Source organism: Malania oleifera, chromosome 4, assembly GCF_029873635.1.
Source record: "Malania oleifera isolate guangnan ecotype guangnan chromosome 4, ASM2987363v1, whole genome shotgun sequence".
In the NCBI taxonomy this organism is placed as follows: domain Eukaryota; kingdom Viridiplantae; phylum Streptophyta; class Magnoliopsida; order Santalales; family Ximeniaceae; genus Malania; species Malania oleifera.
Genome location: NC_080420.1, coordinates 80463566 through 80484095, shown reverse-complemented (window position 1 = coordinate 80484095; position 20530 = coordinate 80463566). Strand labels below are relative to the sequence as shown.

Here is a 20530-nt window from a genome sequence, read left to right as displayed (position 1 = left end):
CATCTAACTAATGCAAAGACCAATGACAAGTGGTTGCTAAGGAGATAAAAAACGATATGAATGTAAGTTTGGCAATTGGGAAGAAGGTGTTAGGATAGAGGGAATAGAGGACAAGAAATTGTAGCAAACAAAATTATAGTTGGATGCAGGGTATAGATGCATTTTCCTTCCTGAACAACAATAGGATGGTCAATATCATAGGAAGCTATGAGAACACTAAGGGCCTATTGTTAGGATGGAGGAGGGCTCTCTTTCTCTATGATGCTGCCATGTGTATTTCTGCAAATCATGGTCTTAAATTTCCATGAAATTGTTGAGATTTCTGGTTTCCATCACCCTCGAAATCAAAACGGCAATCGATTTCCATCTTTCATAATTTTTGTCAAAATCTCAATGAATCATCTGAAATATATCAAAATCTCGAAATTTTAGCGAAACTTTTCGAAATGTTAACCACAGAATGATTTTTTCTTGGAAATCAAATGAGAGATTTAGGAGTGAAATGAAATTTCTCTTTGAATTTTTTTATTTTTTTATTGAAAAAAAATGATTATTGCTAGGGCTTTTGAAATTATATGAAAAATTAAATTTACAATGACATTTTATTTAATCATTCATGTCTAATCATCATTATTTGTGTAATAAATAATATTTAAATCATTTATGAATGTCATTTGTATTAACTAAATAGTTTAAAGCACATTATCTTACAAATATATATGTTTGATATGCATTATATTACAACTTTTCCACCTCATACACAACATACACACACACACACACGCACACACACACACACACACATATATATATATATATATATATATATTTAACTTGTAATGTTTTAGTCCAAAAAATTACATTATTATGTCTATTAACCATTTCTAATGTTTCATAAAAGAATTCCATGCTTTACTATTGATTTTTGTTTTTGTTTTGTTTTGTTTTTTGTTTTTTTGTTTTTTGTTTTTTTTTTTTTCAAATTGAAATCAAAACTGACATTGAAACCAAAATTTCCATACATTTGGAGCTTCGAAATTTGAGTTGAGATCGAAATTTAAAACCTTGCTGCAAATTAGGACGATCCAAAAGATTAGAGGAAAGGACTCAAGGGATTGGAATCATATGATGTAAACTCAAAGAAATTAACATCAAGGGACTCATGGTTAAAACCTTTTAAAGATCCGTCAACATGCTTGAAATGTCATACATTAGTACAATCAAGAATGAAACTTCTTAGGCGCCAGTGGAGCCTTTGAAAAATGAACAGAGTTAATGCTACTATATACCACACCAACATAAAATTCCTGGAAAGGTCTCATCAAATCATCTGAGTAATTCTTTTGACAAAGGCAAAAAAAAAAAAAAAAACTCTTCTTCTTCAAATTGTCTCTCCTACTAGTTTGCTCTGTCACAATAGGACAGCTGTTGTCAGTGATGTTTCTAAACACCCACCCTCCCAAGCATACATGTATACACACCAATGAAATCATTCTCTGAATATAAGGCGTTGCGAAAATGAATAATTTCTTTTACAATTACTCTAGGATCTCTGATAGCCTCTCTTGAATCAGATTGTAGCTCTTTAATGAACCTCTTCCTTCTCCTGCTATTGGCTATGATATTAAGAGTCTATTTTTGCAATCCTTTTTTTTTTTTCCTCCGTATTTGCAGTGTTCTAGTGTAATGTTGTGTATGAATTCTATTTTTATGCCATGGTTGAAGTCATAAATCATTGGATTGATAATAAACTCTACACTTAGGAGCAGTATTTTTTTTAATTATCTGATAAACAACTGAACGTTTCATATTCTTTCTTGCCTTTCCTACTCAAAAACACTGATGTGTTAAATGCTAGTGCAGAACTTTCATTGGCACCGTTATTGAAAGGCTCTGTTCATTTTTAGAATGAAAGGGTTTTACAATATCAATTAGGAATATCCTTAGTTCCTCACTGCTGTTTTAGTGTTTGGTTGAAGTTTTTAAATCTGATAACAAAAATTTTAAAATGTGATCTATTGTTACTTCAATTAAAATTTAGAAAAGCTGCTACTTAAAACTGCTTGCTTTGAAAAAAAAAATGAAAAAGAAAAAGATGAAGACGTATATTTAATGCTTAATATTTGAAAAGATGTATTGATGTTTCAGTCTTCTCGGTCTGTAAAGATTAAAATTTGGATGCTCTGGTTGAAACCTCACCTCTGCTTATGCTGGAATGGTTGTTGGATGATCTTGTTATGTAGGTTCAGAGCGATCACCATGAGGTTGTTGCAGATTTGGTGCAGACAAGCTTTCTTTTTTCCATTCCCATGGATGGGCCCATGTCATTCTGCACTCCCCATGTGTCTGTGCAATGGGCTCTTCGATTTGAGTTCTTTACCACACCAAAGCATATGGACTGGACTAGGTATGGCTCTTTGCTATGATTGCATTGGCAAGATGTTTCCTTGATGTCTAACAAGCTGCTGCATTGCCAAGGTTTTTATAATTTACAATATATATTTGAATTTGATAATGTTGAAGTTTGTGTCCTGGAAGCAGGGAAACACAATAAGATTTTTGAGATTGAATCTTATATTCTTCTCTATGGTTGGAAGGATAGTACTGGGGTTTATTATAAATTTGTCGTAGGGTGATCAGAAATAGGTAAAATAAGGTTTGGCAATAGATGGAAGCTTTATTGGGAAGGAGTGGCTGTTCATATTGGTCATTTGAATTTTAATAGCAGTCTTTAAGCTATAGTTTTTGAGTTCAAATTTTCAAGATAATTCATTGCTTCAACAGTTGTTCCAACACTAACAAAGTGACATGAGACTGGAGTAAAAAATGGTGAAGTTTCCAAATTTATGGCTTATGAGGGGTAGGACAGTTTGAAGTTTTCTATGAAATTGTTAAGAGTGCTTAAACATTGAAGTAGCTGCTGTTAATTTATTTAGTGAGGATAAATACACAATAGTTAAATAAAATATAGACTAAAGTAGTCAGATGAAAAACATCCCTATTCTTAGTGCTATTCATATGATAAGCTAGTTTCAGAATGTATATAACTCAAACTTGTGCATTTCATCTCAAACTCCTGATGTGCTTGGAGCAAATAGGGTTTGATAAGTAAAAATCTGTAAACAAGCAGTTCTATGCAATAGTGAAGAAATCAACATGTTGGAAAGGGGAGACGAAGGCAATAGTAACCCGCTAGAGATGTTGATGAGCAAAGTGGTGGCAACCTATCACAATATGCTTTTGTGCACTTATGGAACACAGGTAGCGCTCTAGTACACACAGTGTATGGTAGAGGAGGAAAGAGAGACATATCATGTTGAAGCCAGCAAAGCCAAACTGGTTCAGTGGTAGCACAACTGTAGCACGGGTCTCAGCTTCGGCAGTGGATCTACCTACAACTGCCAGTTTCTTGCTCTTCTGAAAATAAGAAAATCTCTCAAATAAAATGCATAAACCCGTGGTATGCTTAATTAGAGATATACCCAACCCGAACTGCATTTAAAATGGCATGGCGCTCCAGAAGTGAGCTGAGGATAACAATAAGCTGAGGAAAATTTGGACTTACACATGATGCAAAATACAGGTCTTAGTAATAGTGAGATGAACCACACAACTAACTGATTCCTGATTCAATGTGGGATCCTCCAGTCGAACATAATATGTAGCTAAGAATTTGGCATTAGCTTCATAGGTGTGGCAAGTGGCCGCCATTTTTCCGCTAGTCAAACTAGCATGGGCAATAATTTCATTGGTATGCTTAGATTGAGAACAAATATTTACTTTAGGAATGAAGGCAACCTCCAAAAGAATAGAGAACCCAAATCCTTCATCTAAAATAATTGAAACGATGGTGTTTTGACTTCCTCAATACAAGAATTTGGACTAAAAGTGGAAAAAGCCAATCTATGTAACTTGCTTATGTACATAAAGAGGAAACCATTAAGCACAAAAATTGGGGAAGGATGAGAGAGGAAATGAGGAGGTTGTATATAAACATCTTCATCAAGTACCCACTTCAAGAAAGCAAAATTTTAATTTCCAACTGACAGCTATTGGAAAACTGCATAAACAAATAACTGGGTTGAGCATTTCTTTGTGCTTCATAGTCACACCATACTATTGAGAAAACTTTTTAGCTACAAACCATTCTTTAGAGTGCTCAATAGAACCATGAGAATCAGTTCTAACTTTTTTAGCCTTAGAAACATCCATTTATGTTCTTATTTGTTGGAAAAGGAGTCCAGTTCTGTGTACCATCTTTTGAAGAGAAGCTAACTACTCTTGCGTTGCATTGATCTAGTTCAGATCAGTGCATGCCAATTGGACGAATGCCGCTTATAGTGACAGTCCACAGAGGCAAGAAAAGCACTATAAGTGATATAAGCATTAGAAAACTAAGGGCTGTTTAGTTGTTGAAACAATTTTCATTTTCCATTTTAGCTTTCTAAAAAATTATGAGAAGTCAGCTTATTTTTCATTTTTACAATTTTTGTGTGAGATAAATGAACAACAATAAAATTTTTTTGGCACTATTTACTTGTGAAAATAGTTTTATTTTCCATTTCTTATTCTTCAAATAATTACAAAAATGCGACCTTGTTTTCCAATTTTCTAAATTTATATAGAGATGTTGGAGAACAGCTTTTTATTATTTTCTAAATTTGTAACTTTGACCTTACACATAGGAGCATGGAATTCGGATTGTGGATTTTAGTTTTTGTGGATTTTGTATTGAATTTCTTTTAAATCCACACAAATCCAAATTCAAGCCCCAAAATTCATGATTTCCAAACACTACGTTTTATATTTTTTTGGAAAATTGGAAAATAATGTCTTTTTTGTAGTTATCTTAATTTAGAAATAAAAAATGAAAAACTATTTTACACATTTAAATAAACTTTGTATTTTATACCTTGTTAGTACCAATCTTGAAAAACTAAAAAATAAGCCCAAAATTTTTACAATTCTTTAGAAAACTTGAAAATGGAAAATGTTTTCTACAACTGAACTTACCCTAAGAACCTATTTAGCTGTGGAAAATAGTTTCCATTACATTTTCCATTTTCAATTTTTCAAGGAATTATGGAAATGCTATGTTATTTTCGACTTGCAGTATTTCTATGTAGAACTTGGCAAACAATATTATGTTTTCCAAGTTTCCTGTACAAATGTTGGAAAATTGAAAAATAAGGTGCATTCTTTGTAATTCCTTAGAGAACAGGAAATGGAAAATGAAGACTATTTCCATTGCTAAATAAACTACAACTGTTTTTGGTGGAGGATGATTAGAATTAGGTGCATCGAACTTAGTAGACACGCAGGAAGGGAGTTTCTTCCGCATGCTTGAGTAGAGTGGTAGGAAAGGAGAGAGTAGAGCAAACTGTGCTACAACAAAGAGAAGGGAAGCTCAATGAAGGCAAAACATATATATCTACAGATGGAGTGAGTTCATTGGTGCGAAAGGGTACTACAATGAAGAGAAGGGGAGCTCAATGATGAAGGCAAAACATATATATCTACAGATGGAGTGAGTTCATTGGTGGGAAAGGGGGGGCTGTATGAATAAGTTCATCTTTGGTGATAGGGGCAACGTGGTTTGGAATAGTAAAATGTGAAATGCACCTAATAAAAATAACATGCCATATGTGACCCTCAAAACCAAAGAAGTGGTAGATGTTGGTGGGGCCAGCAGCGGAAGATGCAGAATGTGGTAGTGCAGGCAATTGATCACCTACGGCAAGTAGTCAACTGGCGACAGTTGTGAAATATGCCCTGCATTGGAGTGGAAAGAAAATATTGTTATATTAAGAGGAATCTGTAAAAAAATGCCAAGTCATTTGAACTTAAGCTTTTAGATTGGTTGTCAGTAATTACAGCCATAGATAAGCAAATTATGGTTTGTTCAATGCCTCAGTGACAGGGTAGTCTATTACATGCTGAGTGACATATAGTTGGACATAGGATTGTTGTAACAGTGCCCCTTCAAATTAGAGCATGCACTAAGTTTGTTGTGTTCATGCTTAGGAAGAAAGAAGCTTGCACTTCCAAAGATGTGAAAGAGAATAATAAGGAATCTTACAAAGAAACTTTTCATAATGAGATATCTGAGAAAAAAGAAGATAAAGCATGCAATTCAAAAGGTTAGCTACAGTTAAAACAGCCTCGCACTGAAGAGCTGAAGAAACAAATGAAGAAAATGGAAGATCTTAGGCTGACTCAAGAACCAGAACAAAGTGAATACGGGTCTAAGAGGAGGGTTCAAATAACATAATGTACAACTGTATAGTTTTTACATCATTTTTTTGTAGGCTTATAGGGCACAGCAAAAAGTTCAATGATGGCATCATGGTTAATGTCGGGCTCTGTCTAATAAAGGTTGAGGTACAGTCAAGCCAGTCAAAGTTAAAATCATATAAGGGCATCCCCAAGCAACAAGGCTCCCTGTTTTGCGAGGGTAGGGGGAGGCTCATCACAGTGTATGCAGCCTTAATCCTGCTTTTATGCAGAGAGGTTGTTTCCTTGGACTCAAACCCATGATTAATCTGTCACAAAGGAGAAACTGTACCATTGATCCAAGGCCCGCCCTCATAGTTAAAATCATACGAATGATCTAAAAAATCTTAAAAAAACCTTATCTTTGATTGCCTTGAACAGATCCTATTGATGGCATAGACTCTACAAATTCGATCACCATGCATGATAAAAGGTGAATTATTAGTTTGACAATAGAGATCCATTTTTGTGGTACATAATCTATCTTTAAAATTTTGATCTAAAACTATCTAGTTGTATATCATGTCAGCTGAACCTTTTGCGCACTTGAGGATGGCTTGTGAATTGCCTTTTTTCTTCGCTAAATTTTTTTCCGAATAGCAAAAGATTTTTTTAATAGGAGTAGAATCCACAGAGAGGAGAATAAGAGATCTCCAAGTCAAAATTCTGCCACAAACAAGAAGGGGAAAAAAAAAAAAAAAAAAAAACTAATAATAACAAAGAAAAAAGAGGAAAACTCAATTCAAAATCAAGTACGGTAGGTCTAACTAGGAGGGTGGTTTGGGTATTGGAAATCTTGTGTCTAAAAACTTGGCTCTCTTGGCTAAATGGCTTTGGTGGTTTTTGCTAGAGAATTCCCCCGTGGCATTTTGTTGTTAAAAGGAAGTACGGATTAGACGAGAATGGATAGGATACTAATTTGAGATTTAGATGTTCTTCGGAGAACCTGTGGAAAGCTATCTCTTAGAGTTATCCCTCATCATTCCCTACATTAAATTCTTGGTGGGAAGAGGTAGTAGTACCCATTTTTGGAAGATCCTTGGTTGGGGAATATAGTGTTGTCCACCTCTTTTCCACGCCTTTTTCAGCTGAACTCAGGATAGGATGGGTCCATTTCTTTGTTTGTTGTCCATCCTGGTGGTCCTTTGCCTTCTTGGGATTTCCACTTTCATAGATTGTTAAATGATAGGGAGATGGTAGAGCTACCCTATTTGCTAGTCTTGTTGAATAACTGTCATTTTTCTTTAAAGGAGGATAGGCGGTCTTGGTCTCTAGATCCTTCGGGGGTTTATTCGTGCAAATCTTTTTGTGATTTTTTAATAGGTCTAATTTATCTTTTCCTCTCTATAGTTCCATTTGGAAACCAAAGTCCCCTTTAAAATTAAGGCTTTTATATGGTTGGTTGCAGTTGATAGAATTAAGACCAGTAACTTGTTGCAGGTTAGGAGACCTTTGAAGGCTATATCTCCAGACATGTGTTCTCTGCTTTAATTGTTCAGACATTATCTCATTTTTTCATTCATTGTGGCTATGCTTGAGTGTTTGGAATAAGTTATTTGTATTTTAGGCTAATGTTGGGTGAATTCTAAGACAGTGGAGGATTTTTTGGAAGTGTCTTTTGCTGGATTTGGCAGGAAAAAGGAAACGGCAGCACTTTGGAAATGTGCTTTTTTTTTTTTTTTAGCAGTCTTTTGGGGGTTGTGAATGGAGCATAATGTGTGCATTTTTCTAAGGAAGATATCGTCTTGGTTGCTGGTTTGGGAAAAGATACATTATTTGGCTTCTCTTTGGTGTGTTGGACAAGGAAATTTTCAGGGGGCTGAGCTTTTCTGATATTCAGAAAAGTGTTCATTCATATTTCTTTGTGTTTTTTTATCTGGATTTTCCAGACTTTGTTAAGGAGATGTCTTATTCTCTTAGCTGTATATTCTTATTCTATTATTGAATTCTTCTTTTATTATCAAAAAAGAAAAAGAAAAAGAACTCAATTCAAAAGATTACTCTAATTTTGCTGAACTTCCCTAAATCTAATTCCCTTATAACACCAAAACTAGTGCATCACAAAGAAGCCAAATAGTGAATCTTTTCCAAAAAATGGCTGCCAATTCAATTATTTTCCCTGAAAAGATCTGTGCAGTACACTCCAGCCATGATCCTCACGGCAACGCAAAAATACCACATTTCCGTAGTACTATCCATCCTTCTTCCAAAACCCCCAAATGAAGTAGTCAATAGTTCCTTCACTGATCCCGGGCCTACTCAGTTTTCTCCGAAAACACCAAATAGCTTATTCTAGATCTTCCAAGCAAAATCGCAGCATAGAAAAGGTGAGATGCTGTTTTAGAATTCGAATATCATAGCACTCAAACATCTGGAGATAAAGCCTTCAAAGATCTCCTAATTTGCAACAAGTTATTAGTATTGGTTTTACTAAGTGCAATCAGCCAAATAAAAGCCTTAATTTTTGGGGGTACTGTGGCCTTCCAAATGAATGAACATAGAGCAAACATAGAATTGGAGCAGATCAAAAATTCAAAAATGATTCACAAGAATAAACCCCTGAATGATTCAGAGGCCAAGACACCGAACATCCCTATTTGAAGAAAGATGACAATTATTCAATAAAGACGACAAGAAAGATAGTTCCACGAACTATCTTCTATTAAAATTTCTTTTCAGATGAAAGTTCCAAAAGACCAAAGGGCTAATCGAATCAATTGCAAAGAAGGAAATCACATTATCTTGCCTAAGCTCAACTAGAAGAGATGAGGAAAGATGTGGGGAAAACATCATTCCCCAACCACAAGTCTTTCCAAAACAAGATTTGAAATCCCCTCCCTTCCACCACAAATTTAGTGTGAGTGAATAAGGGATAAATCTGAAAGTTCCATGGATTCCCTAAAGAACGTCGCAAACTAACACTGGTATTTAGGGGTGGCAAAACGGGTGGGTGGGGCCGGTCTGGGCGAGTCGCCAACGGGCCAGGTCATAAAAGGGTCAATGTTAAATGGGTCACATAAATGTCAACCCTAACCCACCTGTTTAATAAATGGGTGGGTTTTGAGTCACCTGTTTAAAATATATATTTTATTTATTTTATATACATATATTTTAAAATTTCATATAAAATGACATTTTAAAAAAAAATACTGCATTTTATTTATGGGATCCGACCGGTAACGGTGATGAAGGCATCTGAATCACCAACTGGATTCAAATGAGATCTGATCGGTAACATCTCCGATCGAAAACAATCAATTGGAATTGAAAATCCAATCGGAGGGAAGAACATCCAACCCTGTTCGAAAATGGAAATGCAAACTTGCAGTAACTGCAAACATTAATCACACAAACAGCAGATCTCCAAAAACCAGCATGGAGAAACTGCAAAATTTCAGCAACTGTAATTTACATCTCCTTCCCAAATTGATTCGATCCCATCAAAATCAAAAACAGATTCAACAATTTCCACGGTACCCAGGAAATCTGAGACCGAGAAATCACCGTCGCCATCACCGTCGGAAGACAACTCATTCATCATCTCCATCATCAAACTAGAACTGGAAGACATCTTATAAACATCCACCCCCGTCGAATTTTGAATCTTCAATTTTAGAAATCGAAGGATCTCCTGTTTAAACTGAAATTTTAAATAAAAAATATGAAAAATTTTTAGATCTCCAATCCTCCAACACCCTGGCATGTTAAGTAATGATCCTCATCAGTCATTCAACCTCCCCAGTCCCCTATATATGTACGTAGATTGTGATATGATGGATGATCTGCAGAATACAGTCCTCTGCGTCTCTGGATTGTGAGGGAGCTTGATCCGTGAGGGAGCTTCATCTGATTGTGGAGTAGCTGGCGGCTAGAGGTGTGGAGTCGAGTGGTCTGTGGAGCTGCGGGGGCTGACGCCTGTGGAGGAGACGAGGACTCGAGCTCTCGAGGAGTGGTGTGGATCGACGATTCGTTCGCAGCAGGCAGCAGTGCACCAGCAGGAGGGTTTGAGGGAGGCAGCCGGAGGACTCAGAGAGTGAGAGGAGAGGATGAGAGTGAGAGGAGAGCCGAGAGCTGTGGTCCTCGTGAAAGCTGAAAGGAATCAGGAGGATTAGGGTTTTTTGTGTGGGTGGGTGGGTTGGGAAGTATATAAAGGATCCAATTAAATGGGTCACCCGGCAGGTGATCCGACCGGAACCCGATTGAACCCGTTTATAAACGGGTCAACCTGTGACCCGCCCGTTTATTAAACGGGTTGACTTCCCTAAACCCGAACTCGTTTTAAAGAGGTGGGTCACGGGTGACCCGATGGGTCATGACCCGTTTTGCCAGCCCTATCGGTATTCTACCCATTCTCACCCCAAATCAAACTTACTTCTAATAACTCTATGGAAAAAGGAATAATCTTCTAGGGGATGTAGTTCACACATGTGAAAAGCAATATATATATATGTGTGACGGTCCCACATCGGATGTATACGAGGGAGTTCTTGGGCTTATAAGAAGGGTTTGGGCTCCAACTATGTGAGACACTTTTTATAGGACAAACCCGTGAAGCTAGTGGGCCAAAGTGGACAATACCTCACCGGAGTTGGGCCAAGGACCGTTACGTTTGGTAAATTGGTATCGGAGCCACCCTAGGGGTATTATCATGTGAGTGGATCCTATACAGAGGTGTAAGCCGCTTTGACAAGGACGTTAGAGATCAGACAAGAGAGTCTGTCACGGTCACACATTGGATGTGTAATAGGGAGATCAATTTGATGAGGACGTCAAAGATTGGATAGGAGAGCCTATCACGGTTCCACATCAGATGTGTGCTAGGGAGATCTTGGACTTAAAAGGAAGGTTTGGGCTCCAACTATGTGAGATGCCTTTTATAAGACAAACCCGTGAGACTAGTAGGCCAAAGAGGATAATACCTCAACGAAGTTGGGCCCAAGACCACTACACTGGGGCATGTAATACACACATGTGAAAAGCAATATGTGTGTGTGTGTGTGTATTTTTCTTAGAACATCTTGGACTGGTTGGCCACTAAAAGGACCTTTTTATTTTTCTCTTTCTCTTGTTGTGAAAAACAAGTTTGCACAGCGGAATATATGATCATACAAACGTGGCACTCGATGGTAAAATATACAGAAATAATCCACAACAATTATATGAAAGCAATAACAAAAAACACACAAGGAATTATGTGGTTCGGAAATGCCTACATCCACAGGAGCAAACGAAATCCATAGGATATGAACAATACATCAACCATGTACAAATACATCATATACAACGTATATATAAAGTTCCCAGAGGTTCTCCCTCTAAAACCCAACCAACTCAACGCCTCTATTCAAAATTTGAAAATTTGCGCTGTGTTCCTGAGCCAAATCATCAATAGTTTGTAGACATACCGTCGACGGTTTCAGATAAAGAGCAAAATCTCTTTGAAACTGGGCCAAACCGTTGACGGTTATAGGGATATCGTCGACGATTTCCCCTACTGACACCAGCATCTTGATTCACACCATGTCTTCTCTTTGTGCATGCCTTCCGCTCACTTATATGAGCCACATATCACAACAATCTCCATCTTGGCGAATATACACCCCTTAGGAGAAAACCAAAAACATGAACTCACTGCTCTACCTTGATCTTGGGACATTAGGCTGGGATCGCCTCTCGTCTAGCAACTGGAGACAAAAACCAAGTCCAAGCAATGCTTGAATTTGTCTGTGGTAGCTTTGTATTTTGTCATAAACCCCGATTCAATTGTAGATGTTACACCCGTAGACTCTACCCTGGACTTCCAACAAGTAGGTCTTCCCACAACAGTAAACATAAACCTTGTTGTAAATCTTCTGTTATCAAAACCCCCTGCATAATCTGTACCAACAAATCTCAAAACTGATGGACCACTCTATTGTTTGCCAAAACACCTCATTGCACTAGCATAGGGGACCTTTGACATATCCCGGACATCACTGTTCATCCTTGGTTACTGAGCAGTAGACAATTTACATTGATTCTCCACAAAACCACCCTGAGACGACAAACAAAACCTCCCTGTAGTTCTATCCACAAAGCCACCCTAAGATAACACCAACCTCCCTGCAGTTCTGTCTTTGCGAATCTTCAAACCAAGACTCTTCTTGACCATACCCAAAACCTTCATGTCAAAACCTTTCAACAGAGTTCCCAACTGGTCAACCTCAGTCAAAGTCTTCCCAGAAAATAACATGTTATCCACAAACAACATATACATCACTCCTGTGCATCCTATCACCTTCTTCCATCTTGCAAGTTCCACCAACTCCCACAATTGGTTCATATACAATGACTTCATCTCCTCCACCATAGCACTCATCCATCTATTTTTCCCTTTGCTGTGCACGGCATCTTGAAAAATAATAGGGACCTTGCTGGTAGAAATGAATGCATAAAACACCAAAACATAAAATTTATACCTGAGTGGTGACCTGATAGTGCATTCGGACCCGTTGTTTTCTTGCTGGTATCCTGAGTTATAACTCCTTGTTTTTTGAACAATGTCATCTCTGCCCTAAGTTTGTAACTCCACCTGCATCACATGTTCATTGTTGCTGCAGTTTTCTAGCATCTGTTTCTTTTCCTTGAGTACGATACACCATGACTTTCTCACCAAAAACCATGTCTCTATTGAGCACCACCTTGTTTGTCATTGGATCACCCAATTTGAACCTACCTTTCTTATACCCCAAAAAGATGTATTGTTCGGACATTACACCAAGCCTAGATCTCACCTCACTAAAAACGTGCACCTATCATCCACTCAAATCAGAGTAGTCTACCACAAAACCTGCCCACAATTCTCCTGCAACTCTCCTATCTAGTGATACCTTTGATGATCGGTTAAACGAGAAATGTGCCATACTCACTGACTTCACCAATAAGTTCCTTGCAACCCCTACATACAACCTGTCATGCTCATAAAACCCCTTGAACAAAACTAGCGTACTAATTCCCAATGTCTGACCTGAGGATGTTTATCCCGGTTTGGTTTTCCACCTCAGCCATAAGTTAAACCTGACAAACATTTTTGACTTGTCCCACATGAGATACACCAAGACATTTTGTGATAAACCCACGAAATACTTATGTCCACCCCTTGATGCTATCTTCATCGGTCCCCAAACATCTGAATAAATGCAGTCATCTATATGCCCTAACCACATATGCCGAACATCTGACTCAGATTTTACGATTGCAGCTCCACCTACAACTGTGATACCCTGCAGTGCATAAATATTTTCCACTAACTTTTGTCCTTTCATCACCATCAACTCTTCTTCACACACTTTCATTATCCCACTTTCAGAGTTGTAACTATACCCGTTACAATCTAAAGTGTCCAATGAAATCACATTCTTCCTTAGATCTGATACATGCCTTACATCACAAAAAGTTCTCACAACACCATCATACATCTTAATTCTGATATTTCCTATTCTAATTATTTTGCATACATCATCATTTCCCATTTTAATATAGCCAGAATTAATTGACCTGTTGGTGTTGAACCAATTTCTATTTGGTATCATGTGATAAGAACATCTAGAATCTAGGATCCAAGAATTCGTGAGGCATTTTGAACTTGATGAAACATATAGCATATCATCATCACTGCTCCTTGAGTCTCCTTCCACTACATTTGTAGATTTTGACGAACCCTCTTGATTTTCAACATTCCCCTTTTTCCACTTTGGACATTCTGGTTTTATGTGCCTAATTTTCCCGCACCTAAAACACCTTATGTCCTTTTTGGATTGCATCTGAGATCTTCCGGGACTTCTCCCACGTTCCTGGTTACTCTTCACTATGAGCTCTTCATCATGTGAAATTTTATTGCTGGCTGTTTTTCTTTGAGGAAAACTGAGCAATGCGTTTGTTACTTCTTCCAAGTTTAGACTTTCTTTGCCCCATATTAGAGTAGTAACCAAATTCTCATACGTGTGAGACGTAGGTAGGGAATTCAATAGCATCAGCGCCTTGTCTTCCTCCTCGAACTTTACATCAACACGAATCAAATCACTTACAATCTGATTGAATGCGTTGATGTGTTGGTTCAAATTCGAACCCTCCACTATCTTAAGCCTATACAATCTTTTTTTAAGAAATAGCTTGTTTGATAAAGACTTAGACATATACCAACTTTCCAGTTTTAGCCAAATTGCTGCTGGAGAATCCTCATCCATGATGTGATATAACACATCATCAGCCAAACAAAATTGGATGGTTGATACGGCCTTTGCCTCCAATTCATTCCAACTTGTTTCATCCATCCTTTCCGGTTCAATTTCGTATAAAGCCTTCACCATACCTTGCTACACTAACAGATCCTTCACCTTTCTCTGCCCCTAGATTGAAGTTTCCGGTTCCATCAAATTTGATAACATAAAATTTTGCAGACAAAATTCCAAAGGCTGTTACAACAATGCTCTGATACGAATTGTTGTGAAAAATGAATTTGCGCGGCGGAATATAAGATCATACAAACGTAGCACTCAATGGTAAAATATACAAAAACAATCCACAACAATTATATGAAAAACAATAACAACAAATACACAAGGAATTACGAGGTTTGGCAATGCCTACATCCATAGGAGCAAATGGAAACGATTTCACTATCTTCTTGTTAAAAGGACATGAGCAATACATCAACCATGTACAAATACATTATACACAATGTATATATAAAGTTCTCTGAGGTTCTTCCTCCAAAACCCATCCAACTTAACATCCCTATTCAAAATTTGAAAATCTGCACTGGGTTCCCGAGCCAAACCATCGACGGTTTGTAGACATACCATCAACGGTTTCAGAAAGAGAGCAAAATCTCTCTGAAACTGGGCCAAATTGTCGACTGTTATAGGGCTACTGTCAACGGTTTCCCCTTTGCTGACACCAGCATCTTGATTTTCACCATATTTTCTCTTTGTGCATGCCTTCCACTCACTTGAGCCACATATCACAACATCCCCCCCCAACAACTCCCATGCTGCCAATCTGTAAAACACGGACTCTCCAAGCATAAAGAAGCGTCCATGTCGGACACAGACACGACCCCTAACACAAATGACATGTGTTGAATATGGGAGAGACATATCTAATTAATTTTTTTAATTTCAAAGTGTCATTTGACACGTGTCATGCATGTGTGTATCAAGGTTTTTAATCTTGGTTTCAACAAAATTTCAAGGCTTTAGAAGTATAAAAATTTTGATGCCAATTTTGATCTAAATTTACGTTTTTAAAAAATGATGGAAATGTATAATAAAGCATCAATTTTTTAAATGAAGATTTGAAAATTTTTTAGTGAAAAATAATAATTCAAGATTAGAACTATAATACCATAAATCAAGTATATCAATGACAGTTATGTGGTGTAGAAGGTACAATAGTTGTAAAATAACCACATTAAACATATTCGTACTCGATGAATATAAATAAAATTCATATATTAGTTAAATATGATTTAGGGAGAAAGACAATAACCTTCCCTATGGTTTGACAAAAAGATGTTGATCTCCCTTGAGGTTTTGAAAATTTTAGGGACCTCCCCTGAGGTTTACCAAAAAGACACAAATCTTTCCTTGTGTTTTGCTAATGTTTTTTTTTTAAGAGGAGGTCGGCGTCTTTTTGCCAAACCTTTGGGGAGGTCCCTAGAATTTTTGAAACCACAAAGGAGGTCCTTGTCTTTATTCCAAACTTTAGGGGAGGTCAGTGTCTTTTTCCCTGTGGTTTATTATGCAAATATAGCTTGTTTAAACATAAAAGGTTCAATAAAATATTGTAGCTAATATGTATTTTCAATTTTGCATAAAATTTCAAAATTTTGAAAACTATCATCCATGTTCTTCTCATAAAAATTTTTATTTTCAATAAAGAAGAATATATATTAAGAAAAAAAAAATTCATTTTGAATTTCAAATCTCAATTTGGAAAATTGATCCACAATAGAGTTTTCAATAAATTTCATTGAAATATCAAATTTTCAATAAACTTTGGATGATTAAGAGAAATTGCAATGGAAGGAAATTTTTTGGGTATTGCCGAGTGTCCACGGCTTACGCACCAGACTAATCCCATGCCTACGTGTCACGGTCCACCTCTTTTCACACTGTTGTGAAGGGGGCCGTGCGGCGCTAGCTAAAACACTCTTGTTTAACTAGCCAGCCTATCGTTTACCAACATTCATCCACAAAGCACTTTCATTAACATTCATTTAGATAGCAGCGAAAATAGTAATCAATTCATGAAAGTTGTGACAAGTAAGTAGTAAACATTGAAGCAAACGTAATTCATTAACAAATCCTCCCTTGACATGTTGTACTTAGCGAGGGAGGCAAGTAGGCTAAGCACGTTGACAATTGCTAGTGAGTTTTACAATGACTGATGAACACTCACCCTCCCCTAAAGAGCTTTCTGGGCTATTCTCACTCTGGCACTAGGAAACATCAAAGTGACCGAGGAGTCATACTGCCTTATTTGGCTTACAATGAAATAAATACTGGAAAATAACCCTACACTAGTATTTACATGATGGAAACCCATCCCAAACACACGAGATAAGCGGTCACAGGCAAGCATAATGCCCTGAACAAGCAAGCATAATGCCCTGAACAAGCTTAGCTCGTGACCTATGCTAGTTGTGCCCTTGACCAACACGTATGAAGTAAATCGCAAATGTGCGCTGCAAGTGGCAGGGTTCGAACTCCAGACTTCACCTTTGTACAAGGCTATCTGTCGCCCGTCCTTACCATCCGAGCTCTATGCCCGGGGGCTGCAATGGAAGGAAATTGATTGTCATTTCTATTTTAAGGGTGATGGATAGTGGAAATTTAAGACTATGATGTATGTAATGTATGTATATATGCATAATGTTACATCATAAGAAAAAAAAATATTTTTAAAATATGCCTATATATATATATATCTATGTTTTTAAATTTAATTAATTGATGTTTTTGCCATTTGTATCGTGTTATTTGAAGTTGTTGTATCGTCATGTCCATATCATGCCTTGTTGGTATTTTGTGCAAGTGTCAGTGCCTCTTAGCTTCCCCTATCATTTCATTTTCATCCTTCCAACTCACCTTCATATGGGCACTCAGATCAAGAAACTAGAGAAACAACTCTACATGAATATTTTGGAATTAATTAGTTGTAGGAAACTTTGGTTCTTGCTATTGATAATTAGCATGCTGCACATGTCATTGTAACCCTTTTTCCACCTAGGGATGCTTATTTGGACATTTAGCATTCAGTAGGTTAAATATGTGCATTAGGGTTTGATGTATTATGCTTTTTTTTATTGTGGAATTTCTTATATTATGACATGGCCACCAATAAATAATAAATAAATTTGTTGGTGTTCATGGTCTTAAAATGGTGTGCGCACATGTTTGCATACATGGGATAATTATAGGCGTAGTGTAACGGTCCAGGATCCAATTCCGGTGAGATATTGTTCGCTTTGGTCCATTGGCCTCATGGATTTGTCCTATAAAAGGTGCCTCACATAGTTGGAGTCCAAACTATCCTTATAAGCCAAAGTTCTCCCTAGTACGCATCTGATGTAGGATCGTGACAGGCTCTCCCGTTCAATTTCTAGCGCTCTCGTCAGAGTGGCTTACATCTCTGTGTAAGATCCACGCACGTGATAGTAACCCCAGGGTAGCTCTGATATGAAATGTGACGGTCTTGGACCCAACCCCGGTGAGGTATTGTCTTCTTTACCTCATTGGCCTCACGAATTTGTCCTATAAAAATGCCTCACATAGTTGGAGTCTAAACCATCCTTATAAGCCCAAGATCTCCCTAGTACACATCCGATGTGGGACCATGACACATAGCATTTATATGACAGTATATATAGGGACATTCTCAATGAATAATTTATTGATGTTGCCAAGTTTATTATAACTTTAAATAAATTATTATTATCATTATTTTTTATGAATAAGGTAAAAGGATAGTCTATTCCTAGTGTACCTTATTGTTTTTAAATTTTGTTGAAGAACCATGAAGGCATGTTGCAATGCTCCCAATACTCTGATATGTGTGCAAACTACAAAATCAAATACGAGGAATGGACATAAAACGCATGTTTAGTATGTTAAATTCATCAATGCCAAAACTTGTATCCAGGTATCTAGATTTTGTGGAGGCATTGAGTGGCGCATATTGTTTGCATGCTGGAAAATGACAGTTCTTATCCACTTTTGTTGATTGTAGAAGATTACTTGACATATCAGAGAAGAGAAACAATAGATAAGAAACCATTTTCATGAAGGAAGAGAGAGAGAGAGCTCTAAAAATTGTAGGCTTGAAAAAGTGGGAATGTACCCTTATTGTGCTGGAACTGCTGAAATTACACTTCTGCACTCTAATACAGTAACTCAAGAAAGTCCTGAAATAACAGTCCCAATGATTTTTTTGAAGTTTTTGATAATTTTGACTTCATCTATAAAACTGCCTATCCTAGCTCATACTGAAGGTGCTGGGCACATCTAAAAGGCCCTAAATTGCTAAATCTTGCAATGCACTGGAAATAGTAATAAATAGGACCTTGGCTGCATTACATTGCTTGAAATAGTTCTAAATTTCTTCTCAGGAAATGTGTTTTGTATCTATTGATGACTTACTAGTTACTACATGTCCATTTTTTTTTTTGTGTTAAATATCATTATCTACCTTTTATTTTCTTTTTATTTTGTTAGTATATCATTTTGGTTTTTTGTTCTGAAAATTAAGGCATAAAGCAAAATTGCATTAAAGGTACGTTAAAATTGATGTATGGTGTGTCCATAACCTTCCAGAATATGTTACATAAAACTGCATTCTTTGTCGTGTAAGCATATGAACTGCCTTCTCTTGCTAGGCTTTGAATATGATTTCAAATGTCATGTGGTAGTGTCAAAACATACGAAACAGATTTTGGAATGTCTTCAAAATTTTGTAAAAATTACTTGAATTTTGTGTGACGATAGGCTAAAGTGCATATTGTAATATTGCTGTTTTAGCTTTGATAGCTTCATTTTGATTTTCTTGTCAGATTCGACCATCCTCTTCTTATAGATAGAAGAGAGAAAAATGAGTGGGTTCTTCCAATTACTGTGCACGCACCTCCACCAGGGACTCCAGCTACTCACAACCGAAATGAGAAGCCAGTTTCTTTGGAACCCATGTGGGTTTGCACCTGATGGTACTTCGATCATTACCCAATTTATGTGTCTTTGTTTTGTTGTATAATTATGTGTTTAAAATTTAGGGAATGAGTTTTATAACTCTCTCTCTCTCTCTCTCTCTCTCAATTGTTTTCTTTTGTTCATATTAGTGCTCTGAAAATGCTTAAGCCTGTGGTTGAATCCGCCGGGAACCTGAGGAAGCATCGATATGCTTCTTGTGATTCCATTTTTGTTTCTAATGTCCGCATTTTTATTTATTAAGTCATTTACAAAATGTGTTATGTTATTGTATAGGCGTGTTTTCCCGCGACCACATTGTCCAATCGCTTATTGCAACTCTTGGCATTTGTTTTGCACTCAACCAAGTGAGTAGGGAGCATGCTCTTCTCAGGGAAATGTTCTGTGAAATGCTAAAATAACGAATTGCAGCACCCTTGAAAGCATGGAAGCTCGTGGAATTTGCTGAAGTTGTTCTTTGGGAGTCATGTTAACAGCTCGTGCCTTGTTGCTGTACATGATTTTTTTTTTTTTTTTTCCCTCGTGTAAGGTTTGATGTCATAAAAGTTTCTGATATTCTTTGGATATGCAAGGTGAATTTTCTGCAGAAACCTTTCCTTGCTGGAATATTGTTTTGCCCTTGTTCTTCCTGGATGCCCAAGGCTCCATCTGTATTTCAGCAGTTGATTTATAAGTGATTCACCAGTAGTGATGGACATGCTTCACTAGTATCACGTGCCTCTGTTTTTCAATTTTTCAAAATTTGTATAAAAAAATTCAAGACATGAAGATGTTGACTAATAAAAAGATGGTGATATTTATGGTTCTGTGAAGAACTTCCAGAAACTTTGAGGACCTATTTAGTTTTGGAAAATATTTTTGATTTTTTTAAAATTATAGAAGTTTGAGTTTATTTAAAATTTATTCAAGATTGTGAGTAAAGAGGTACAAAATAAAAAGCATGTTTAAATGTGCAAATATTTTTATTTTTTATACTAAATAATCATGAAAGAAAAACTTGTTTTTAAGTTTTTTAA

The 20530-nt window shown here is 36.8% G+C and overlaps 1 protein-coding gene across 2 annotated transcripts in view; it reads left to right on the top strand.

Moving 5' to 3' along the window:
• The window catches only part of LOC131154126 (uncharacterized), a 71835-nt gene extending 51515 nt beyond the window's left edge, over positions 1–20320 (top strand). For both annotated transcript variants that reach the window (XM_058106662.1, XM_058106661.1), the window contains exons 12-14: positions 2244–2407; positions 19364–19513; positions 19791–20320. In XM_058106662.1, the coding sequence (XP_057962645.1) occupies positions 2244–2407; positions 19364–19511 (312 nt within the window). In that variant the 3' untranslated portion in view covers positions 19512–19513; positions 19791–20320. The remainder of the gene's footprint in view (positions 1–2243; positions 2408–19363; positions 19514–19790) is intronic.
• Positions 20321–20530: the final 210 nt, after the last annotated feature.